Here is an 11,377-nt window from a genome sequence, read left to right as displayed (position 1 = left end):
TTTCACATGTGTACGGGGGGGAGGGGTGGAGGGAGACAGGATCCGGCGTGTGGGGCGGACTCGCCCTGTGCTGGGCGTTTTCTCGCACATCTACGATAAGGTCTGAATTAGGCCCAGTATCTCCGGCTACGCACGCACTACATACGCATTAACAATAGGAAATGAGACTGCTGTAAATGAATGGAAAACAACTTTATAATACGGGGAACAGATATACAGATGTCCCGTCAGAGGGATTATATCACACTCTCCACATGTATAGAACCCCCCCCCCCCCCCCCAGGAATGTTGCTCCTCTTTTCCATCCAAATTGCAGGTTTCAGCGAATTGTTCTGGTTCATCTTATTCTTCCTCCACCTTTTGGCGGAACTTCATCTCCGAGAACTTGAGGGAATACTGATCATCCTTAAAAGTGGTCCAGATGATACCCCTCTTTTTCTCGTGTTCTCCCCGTAGATATTCCCCATTTAAGGAGGAATCAAAGCAAGACCGGTGCCACCAGGGGGCAGAATATATCAGAGCGCAGTTAAAGGCCTTGCTTTGATCATTGTCGCTGTCAGAGGTGGTGAATCGGTGGTTTCTGTGCATGGACAGCGAGTCCCCTGTGGATAATCACACACCTGGTTAGACGCGGCCAGCGTACACAACAAATAGCACATTTATCATTCATATTACATTAAGAAGCGGGAGCAATATTCAGAAGAATTCGGTTTTCCAGTGCAGGGAGGCGCAATATCCCAGAGGAGGAGAAAGCACTCGGCCGCTGTGAGATACACAGTGATCAGACACCGTACCGGCCTAGTCAGTATGTAGTGGAAATCCTGCAGCGACCGATGAGATCCGTCGCCTCCGTCTGTGGAGGTGACACTGACGCTCAGCTCTCTGCATGGAGAACCGTTTCTCTGCACAGGAAGGCCGCGTTCTGTAACCCTGGACTGTACGGTGTTCCTGCAGGCTACTACCCAGGGATGTAATATCCTGCGAGCTGCCGAAGGGGCGGGACTTTGTGCCAGTCTGCCCGTATTTTCAAAGCCAATCCTCTCCGGCCGCTCGCAGGATATTACATTTAGCCCCAAATCTCCAGCATATTTGTAAGTTTCCTTCACTTCATTCCACAACTGCACTGCTGTCCAATCAGAACATTTGGTGGTCATGTGACATTCCCGCACCACCACCTTACTTCATTCACTGTGCCAGTTGCAGTATATATCACAATAATATATCATCGGGGCGTATACATCGGCATTTCCTAAATCACTCAGTATAACTGCCGGTATGTACCTCAGAAGTTATAAAAATACTGGAGGTAGGTGGCCTGCGGGCAACACTGTGCAATCACGTGGTCTAATTGCCAACGTCAAGCATATTTCATTTTGGCGGGTACTTTATCTCTCACCAAGGCTTAGTACATCTCCCCCATGGTTGTAACTCCCAGAGGCAATGGAGACACCTGCCTCCGAGATCCATGCCCTGAAGGGGCACCTGCATGGACAGCAGCACCTGTGTGGTTCACAGCGGGATCCTGGTGTGGCCGCTGCGGTGCACCCACTCGGCTCTGTCCCAGGAGCCCTCCTAACACCAGCAATAGGGGACTGCAGGGGGCTCCCGCCTGGTACCGCTCAGCCTGCGCTGCAGAGTTACTCGTCTCTGTCCCAGGAGCCCTCCCAACACCAGCAATAGGGGACTGCAGGGGGCTCCCGCCTGGTACCGCTCAGCCTGCGCTGCAGAGTTACTCGTCTCTGTCCCAGGAGCCCTCCTAACACCAGCAATAGGGGACTGCAGGGGGCTCCCGCCTGGTACCACTCAGCCTACGCTGCAGAGTTACTCATCTCTGTCCCAGGAGCCCTCATAACACCAGCAATAGGGGACTGCAGGGGGCTACCGCCTGGTACCACTCAGCCTACGCTGCAGAGTTACTCATCTCTGTCCCAGGAGCCCTCATAACACCAGCAATAGGGGACTGCAGGGGGCTCCCGCCTGGTACCACTCAGCCTACGCTGCAGAGTTACTCGTCTCTGTCCCAGGAGCCCTCATAACACCAGCAATAGGGGACTGCAGGGGGCTCCCGCCTGGTACCACTCAGCCTGCGCTGCAGAGTTACTCATCTCTGTCCCAGGAGCCCTCATAACACCAGCAATAGGGGACTGCAGGGGGCTCCCGCCTGGTACCACTCAGCCTACGCTGCAGAGTTACTCATCTCTGTCCCAGGAGCCCCCCTAACACCAGCAATAGGGGACTGCAGGGGGCTCCCGCCTGGTACCACTCAGCCTACGCTGCAGAGTTACTCGTCTCTGTCCCAGGAGCCCTCCTAACACCAGCAATAGGGGACTGCAGGGGGCTCCCGCCTGGTACCACTCAGCCCGCGCTGCAGAGTTACTCATCTCTGTCCCAGGATCCCTCCTAACACCAGCAATAGGGGACTGCAGGGGGCTCCCGCCTGGTACCACTCAGCCTACGCTGCAGAGTTACTCGTCTCTGTCCCAGGAGCCCTCATAACACCAGCAATAGGGGACTGCAGGGGGCTTCCGCCTGGTACCACTCAGCCTACGCTGCAGAGTTACTCGTCTCTGTCCCAGGAGCCCTCCTAACACCAGCAATAGGGGACTGCAGGGGGCTCCCGCCTGGTACCACTCAGCCTGCGCTGCAGAATTACTCGTCTCTGTCCCAGGAGCCCTCCTAACACCAGCAATAGGGGACAGGACGGCTCCCGCCTGGTACCGCTCAGCCTGCGCTGCAGAGTTACTCGTCTCTGTCCCAGGAGCCCTCATAACACCAGCAATAGGGGACTGCAGGGGGCTCCCGCCTGGTACCACTCAGCCTACGCTGCGCAGAGTTACTCGTCTCTGTCCCAGGAGCCCTCATAATACCAGCAATAGGGGACTGCAGGGGGCTCCCGCCTGGTACCACTCAGCCTGCGCTGCAGAGTTACTCGTCTCTGTCCCAGGAGCCCTCATAACACCAGCAATAGGGGACAGGATGGCTCCCGCCTGGTACCGCTCAGCCTGCGCTGCAGAGTTACTCATCTCTGTCCCAGGAACCCTCCTAACACCAGCAATAGGGGACTGCAGGGGGCTCCCGCCTGGTACCGCTCAGCCTGCGCTGCAGAGTTACTCGTCTCTGTCCCAGGAGCCCTCATAACACCAGCAATAGGGGACTGCAGGGGGCTCCCGCCTGGTACCACTCAGCCCGCGCTGCAGAGTTACTAGTCTCTGTCCCAGGAGCCCTCATAACACCAGCAATAGGGGACTGCAGGGGGCTCCCGCCTGGTACCACTCAGCCTACGCTGCAGAGTTACTCGTCTCTGTCCCAGGAGCCCTCATAACACCAGCAATAGGGGACTGCAGGGGGCTCCCGCCTGGTACCACTCAGCCTACGCTGCAGAGTTACTCATCTCTGTCCCAGGAGCCCTCCTAACACCAGCAATAGGGGACTGCAGGGGGCTCCCGCCTGGTACCGCTCAGCCTGCGCTGCAGAGTTACTCGTCTCTGTCCCAGGAGCCCTCATAACACCAGCAATAGGGGACTGCAGGGGGCTCCCGCCTGATACCACTCAGCCTACGCTGCAGAGTTACTCATCTCTGTCCCAGGAGCCCTCGTAACACCAGCAATAGGGGACTGCAGGGGGCTCCCGCCTGGTACCACTCAGCCTACGCTGCAGAGTTACTCGTCTCTGTCCCAGGAGCCCTCATAACACCAGCAATAGGGGACTGCAGGGGGCTCCCGCCTGGTACCACTCAGCCTGCGCTGCAGAGTTACTCATCTCTGTCCCAGGAGCCCTCATAACACCAGCAATAGGGGACTGCAGGGGGCTCCCGCCTGGTACCACTCAGCCTACGCTGCAGAGTTACTCGTCTCTGTCCCAGGAGCCCTCCTAACACCAGCAATAGGGGACTGCAGGGGGCTCCCGCCTGGTACCACTCAGCCTGCGCTGCAGAGTTACTCATCTCTGTCCCAGGAGCCCTCCTAACACCAGCAATAGGGGACTGCAGGGGGCTCCCGCCTGGTACCACTCAGCCTACGCTGCAGAGTTACTCGTCTCTGTCCCAGGAGCCCTCATAACACCAGCAATAGGGGACTGCAGGGGGCTCCCGCCTGGTACCACTCAGCCCGCGCTGCAGAGTTACTCGTCTCTGTCCCAGGAGCCCTCCTAACACCAGCAATAGGGGACTGCAGGGGGCTCCCGCCTGGTACCGCTCAGCCTACGCTGCAGAGTTACTCGTCTCTGTCCCAGGAGCCCTCATAACACCAGCAATAGGGGACTGCAGGGGGCTCCCGCCTGGTACCACTCAGCCTACGCTGCAGAGTTACTCATCTCTGTCCCAGGAGCCCTCATAACACCAGCAATAGGGGACTGCAGGGGGCTCCCGCCTGGTACCACTCAGCCTACGCTGCAGAGTTACTCGTCTCTGTCCCAGGAGCCCTCATAACACCAGCAATAGGGGACTGCAGGGGGCTCCCGCCTGGTACCGCTCAGCCTGCGCTGCAGAGTTACTCGTCTCTGTCCCAGGAGCCCTCATAACACCAGCAATAGGGGACTGCAGGGGGCTCCCGTCTGGTACCACTCAGCCTACGCTGCAGAGTTACTCATCTCTGTCCCAGGAGCCCTCATAACACCAGCAATAGGGGACTGCAGGGGGCTCCCGCCTGGTACCACTCAGCCTACGCTGCAGAGTTACTCGTCTCTGTCCCAGGAGCCCTCATAACACCAGCAATAGGGGACTGCAGGGGGCTCCCGCCTGGTACCACTCAGTCTGTGCTGCAGAGTTACTCGTCTCTGTCCCAGGAGCCCTCATAACACCAGCAATAGGGGACTGCAGGGGGCTCCCGCCTGGTACCACTCAGCCTACGCTGCAGAGTTACTCGTCTCTGTCCCAGGAGCCCTCATAACACCAGCAATAGGGGACTGCAGGGGGCTCCCGCCTGGTACCACTCAGCCTACGCTGCAGAGTTACTCGTCTCTGTCCCAGGAGCCCTCCTAACACCAGCAATAGGGGACTGCAGGGGGCTCCCGCCTGGTACCACTCAGCCTGCGCTGCAGAGTTACTCGTCTCTGTCCCAGGAGCCCTCCTAACACCAGCAATAGGGGACTGCAGGGGGCTCCCGCCTGGTACCACTCAGCCTACGCTGCAGAGTTACTCATCTCTGTCCCAGGAGCCCTCATAACACCAGCAATAGGGGACTGCAGGGGGCTCCCGCCTGGTACCACTCAGTCTGTGCTGCAGAGTTACTCGTCTCTGTCCCAGGAGCCCTCATAACACCAGCAATAGGGGACTGCAGGGGGCTCCCGCCTGGTACCACTCAGCCTGCGCTGCAGAGTTACTCATCTCTGTCCCAGGAGCCCTCCTAACACCAGCAATAGGGGACTGCAGGGGGCTCCCGCCTGGTACCGCTCAGCCTGCGCTGCAGAGTTACTCGTCTCTGTCCCAGGAGCCCTCATAACACCAGCAATAGGGGACTGCAGGGGGCTCCCGCCTGGTACCACTCAGCCTACGCTGCAGAGTTACTCGTCTCTGTCCCAGGAGCCCTCATAACACCAGCAATAGGGGACTGCAGGGGGCTCCCGCCTGGTACCGCTCAGCCTGTGCTGCAGAGTTACTCGTCTCTGTCCCAGGAGCCCCCCTAACACCAGCAATAGGGGACAGGACGGCTCCCGCCTGGTACCGCTCAGCCTGCGCTGCAGAGTTACTCGTCTCTGTCCCAGGAGCCCCCCTAACACCAGCAATAGGGGACTGCAGGGGGCTCCCGCCTGGTACCGCTCAGCCTACGCTGCAGAGTTACTCGTCTCTGTCCCAGGAGCCCCCCTAACACCAGCAATAGGGGACAGGACAGCTCCTGCCTGGTACCACTCAGCCTACGCTGCGCAGAGTTACTCGTCTCTGTCCCAGGAGCCCTCATAACACCAGCAATAGGGGACAGGACAGCTCCTGCCTGGTACCGCTCAGCCTGCGCTGCAGAGTTACTCGTCTCTGTCCCAGGAGCCCTCATAACACCAGCAATAGGGGACTGCAGGGGGCTCCCGCCTGGTACCACTCAGCCTACGCTGCAGAGTTACTCGTCTCTGTCCCAGGAGCCCTCATAACACCAGCAATAGGGGACTGCAGGGGGCTCCCGCCTGGTACCGCTCAGCCTGCGCTGCAGAGTTACTCGTCTCTGTCCCAGGAGCCCCCCTAACACCAGCAATAGGGGACTGCAGGGGGCTCCCGCCTGGTACCGCTCAGCCTACGCTGCAGAGTTACTCATCTCTGTCCCAGGAGCCCTCATAACACCAGCAATAGGGGACTGCAGGGGGCTCCCGCCTGGTACCACTCAGCCTACGCTGCAGAGTTACTCATCTCTGTCCCAGGAGCCCTCATAACACCAGCAATAGGGGACTGCAGGGGGCTCCCGCCTGGTACCACTCAGCCTACGCTGCAGAGTTACTCGTCTCTGTCCCAGGAGCCCTCATAACACCAGCAATAGGGGACTGCAGGGGGCTCCCGCCTGGTACCACTCAGCCTGCGCTGCAGAGTTACTCGTCTCTGTCCCAGGAGCCCTCCTAACACCAGCAATAGGGGACTGCAGGGGGCTCCCGCCTGGTACCACTCAGCCTACGCTGCAGAGTTACTCATCTCTGTCCCAGGAGCCCTCATAACACCAGCAATAGGGGACTGCAGGGGGCTCCCGCCTGGTACCACTCAGCCTACGCTGCGCAGAGTTACTCGTCTCTGTCCCAGGAGCCCTCATAACACCAGCAATAGGGGACTGCAGGGGGCTCCCGCCTGGTACCACTCAGCCTACGCTGCAGAGTTACTCATCTCTGTCCCAGGAGCCCTCATAACACCAGCAATAGGGGACTGCAGGGGGCTCCCGCCTGGTACCACTCAGCCTACGCTGCAGAGTTACTCGTCTCTGTCCCAGGAGCCCTCATAACACCAGCAATAGGGGACTGCAGGGGGCTCCCGCCTGGTACCACTCAGCCTACGCTGCGCAGAGTTACTCGTCTCTGTCCCAGGAGCCCTCATAACACCAGCAATAGGGGACTGCAGAGGGCTCCCGCCTGGTACCACTCAGCCTGCGCTGCAGAGTTACTCGTCTCTGTCCCAGGAGCCCTCCTAACACCAGCAATAGGGGACAGGATGGCTCCCGCCTGGTACCACTCAGCCTGCGCTGCAGAGTTACTCGTCTCTGTCCCAGGAGCCCTCATAACACCAGCAATAGGGGACTGCAGGGGGCTCCCGCCTGGTACCACTCAGCCTACGCTGCAGAGTTACTCGTCTCTGTCCCAGGAGCCCTCATAACACGAGCAATAGGGGACTGCAGGGGGCTCCCGCCTGGGACCACTAAGCGTTGGTGCACCTGCTGCCGCCGCTGGACTGCGAAATGCGACCCGCCTCTGCTGCAGATGGCTGACCCTGACCCACTGGCTATTGTCACACAGTACAGCTGGAGCTCTGCCATTCACTGTGGGTTCCGGTCAGGGGCGTAGCTACACTTTTTTGTGGGCGACATAGGAAAATTTTAAAAAGGGCCCCCAGCATTCCGCAAGAAAGTGAGGGGGTTTGGAGACAGGAAATCAGAGGGGGAGGGGTCTGAGAGTAGAGGGCAGGACCAGACAGGATGGAAATTGAGTTGTCAGTTATACTAAAATATATATCAAATTATAATGTAACAATACAAATAAACACCAAACTCCAGTATGCCTCCTGGCGACTGTGCTGGACTTACGCCTGATTCCCTCCCTTAATGTTTCAATAAATTATTCTGTGGAATCTTTATTTTTTTATGGTCCACATTTAATAAAAATATGTACACATTGTGGGGGAGATGCATCAAATCATGGAGAGAGCTAAAGTACAGTACCAACCAGTCAGTTACAGGTGGTATATACATTTTCTCCACTGGATGGTGCAAAGGGGCCCTTACAGACTTTTGCCTCGGGGGCCCGCAATATATCTAGGTATGCCCCTGGACATACTCTGTAATGTGGCACAATATAAACTGGGGGCACTGTAATGTGGCACAATATAAACTGGGGGCACTGTAATGTGGCGCAATATAAAGTGGGGGCACTGAAATGTGGCACAATACAAACTGGGGGCACTGTAACGCGGCACTAAATAAACTGGGGGACACTAACGCGGCACAATATAAACTGGGGGCACTGTAACGCGGCACAATATAAACTGGGGGCACTGTAACACGGCACAATATAAACTGGGGGCACTGTAATGTGGCACAATATAAACTGGGGGCACTAATGTGGCACAATATAAACTGGGGGCACTAATGTGGCACAATATAAACTGGGGCACTGTAATGTGGCACAATATAAACTGGGGGCACTAATGTGGCACAATATAAACTGGGGCACTGTAATGTGGCACAATATAAACTGGGGGCACTAATGTGGCACAATATAAACTGGGGGCACTAATGTGGCACAATATAAACTGGGGCACTGTAATGTGGCACAATATAAACTGGGGGCACTAATGTGGCACAATATAAACTGGGGGCACTAATGTGGCACAATATAAACTGGGGCACTGTAATGTGGCACAATATAAACTGGGGGCACTGTAACAAGGCAAAATATAAACTGTGGGCACTGTAATGGGGCACAATATAAACTGGGGGCACTGTAATTTGGCACAATATAAACTGGGGGCACTGTAATGTGGCACAATATAAACTGGGGGCACTGTAACGCGGCACAATATAAACTGGGGGCACTGTAATGGGGCACATCAATATAAACTGGGGGCACTGTAATGTGGCACAATATAAACTGGGGGCACTGTAACGGGGCACAATATAAACTGGGGGCACAAATGTGGCACAATATAAACTGGGGGCACTGTAATGTGGCACAATATAAACTGTGGGCACTAATGTGGCACAATATAAACTGGGGGCACTGTAACGTGGCAAAATATAAACTAGGGGCACTGTAACATGGCACAATATGAAGTGAGGCACTGTAAAGCGGCACAATATGAAGTAGGGCACTGTAACGCGGCACAATATGAAGTGGGGCACTGTAACGCGGCACAATATGAAGTGGGGCACTGTAATGTGGACTGGCATAATATGAAGTGGGGTCACTGTAATGTGGCATAATATGAAGTGGAGCCCTGTAATGTGGTATAATATGAAGTGGGGTCACTGTAATGTGGCATAATATGAAGTGGAGCCCTGTAATGTGGTATAATATGAAGTGGGGCACTGTGATGTGGTATAATATGAAGTGGGGCACTGTGATGTGGTATAATATGAAGTGGGGCACTGTGATGTGGTATAATATGAAGTGGGGCACTGTAATGTGGCATAATATGAAGTGGGGCACTGTAATGTGGTATAATATGAAGTGGAGCCCTGCAATGTGGTATAATATGAACTGGGGCACTGTAATGTGGTATAATATGAAGTGGGGCACTGTAATGTGGTATAATATGAAGTGGAGCCCTGCAATGTGGTATAATATGAACTGGGGCACTGTAATGTGGTATAATATGAAGTGTGGCACTGTAATGCAGCATAATATGAACTGGGGGCACTGTAATGCGGTATAATATGAACTGGGGCACTGTAATGTGGTATAATATGAACTTGGGGCACCACTGTAATGTGGTATAATATGAACTGGGGCACTAATGTGGCATAATATGAACTAGGGCACTGTAATGTGGCATAAAATGAAGTGGGGCACTGTAATGTGGTATAATATGAAGTGGGGCACTGTAATGTGGTATAATATGAAGTGGGCACTGTAATGTGGTATAATATGAAGTGGGGCACTGTAATGTGGTATAATATGAAGTGGGCACTGTGTTGTGGTATAATATGAACTGGGGGCACTGTAATGTGGTATAATATGAAGTGGGGCACTGTAATGTGGTATAATATGAAGTGGGCACTGTAATGTGGTATAATATGAAGTGGGGCACTGTAATGTGTTATAATATGAAGTGGGGCACTGTGATGTGGTATAATATGAAGTGGGGCACTGTGATGTGGTATAATATGAAGTGGGGCACTGTGATGTGGTATAATATGAAGTGGGGCACTGTAATGTGGTATAATATGAAGTGGGGCACTGTAATGTGGTATAATATGAAGTGGGGCACTGTAATGTGGTATAATATGAAGTGGGGCACTGTAATGTGGTATAATATGAAGTGGGGCACTGTAATGTGGTATAATATGAAGTGGGGCACTGTAATGCAGCATAATATGAAGTGGGGCACTGTAATGTGGTATAATATGAAGTGGGGCACTGTAATGTGGTATAATATGAAGTGGGGCACTGTAATGTGGTATAATATGAAGTGGGGCACTGTAATGTGGTATAATATGAAGTGGGGCACTGTAATGCGGTATAATATGAAGTGGGGCACTGTAATGCGGCAGAATATGAAGTGGGGCACTGTAATGTGGTATAATATGAAGTGGGGCACTGTAATGTGGTATAATATGAAGTGGGGCACTGTAATGTGGTATAATATGAAGTGGGGCACTGTAATGCAGCATAATATGAAGTGGGGCACTGTAATGTGGTATAATATGAAGTGGGGCACTGTAATGTGGTATAATATGAAGTGGGGCACTGTAATGTGGTATAATATGAAGTGGGGCACTGTAATGTGGTATAATATGAAGTGGGGCACTGTAATGTGGTATAATATGAAGTGGGGCACTGTAATGTGGTATAATATGAAGTGGGGCACTGTAATGTGGTATAATATGAAGTGGGGCACTGTAATGCAGCATAATATGAAGTGGGGCACTGTAATGTGGTATAATATGAAGTGGGGCACTGTAATGTGGTATAATATGAAGTGGGGCACTGTAATGTGGTATAATATGAAGCGGGGCACTGTAATGTGGTATAATATGAAGTGGGGCACTGTAATGCGGTATAATATGAAGTGGGGCACTGTAATGCGGCAGAATATGAAGTGGGGCACTGTAATGCGGCAGAATATGAAGTGGGGCACTGTAATGCAGCATAATATGAAGTGGGGCACTGTAATGTGGTATAATATGAAGTGGGGCACTGTAATGTGGTATAATATGAAGTGGGGCACTGTAATGTGGTATAATATGAAGTGGGGCACTGTAATGTGGTATAATATGAAGTGGGGCACTGTAATGCAGCATAATATGAAGTGGGGCACTGTAATGTGGTATAATATGAAGTGGGGCACTGTAATGTGGTATAATATGAAGTGGGGCACTGTAATGTGGTATAATATGAAGTGGGGCACTGTAATGTGGTATAATATGAACTGGGGCACTGTAATGTGGTATAATATGAAGTGGGGCACTGTAATGCAGCATAATATGAAGTGGGGCACTGTAATGTGGTATAATATGAAGTGGGGCACTGTAATGTGGTA

General features: G+C 53.6%; 1 protein-coding gene across 1 annotated transcript in view; it reads right to left on the bottom strand.

The window, feature by feature from the left end:
* Positions 1 to 276: 276 nt before the first annotated feature.
* The window catches only part of LOC134948059 (ficolin-1-A-like), a 137,908-nt gene continuing 126,807 nt past the window's right edge, over positions 277 to 11,377 (bottom strand). The window contains exon 11 of the mRNA XM_063935819.1: positions 277 to 602. Coding sequence (XP_063791889.1) covers positions 343 to 602 — 260 coding nt within the window. The 3' untranslated portion in view covers positions 277 to 342. The remainder of the gene's footprint in view (positions 603 to 11,377) is intronic.

Source organism: Pseudophryne corroboree, chromosome 8 (assembly GCF_028390025.1).
Source record: "Pseudophryne corroboree isolate aPseCor3 chromosome 8, aPseCor3.hap2, whole genome shotgun sequence".
Classification (NCBI taxonomy): Eukaryota; Metazoa; Chordata; class Amphibia; order Anura; family Myobatrachidae; genus Pseudophryne; species Pseudophryne corroboree.
Note: the sequence above shows the minus strand (reverse complement) of the source record. Positions and strands in the feature narration are given on the sequence as shown.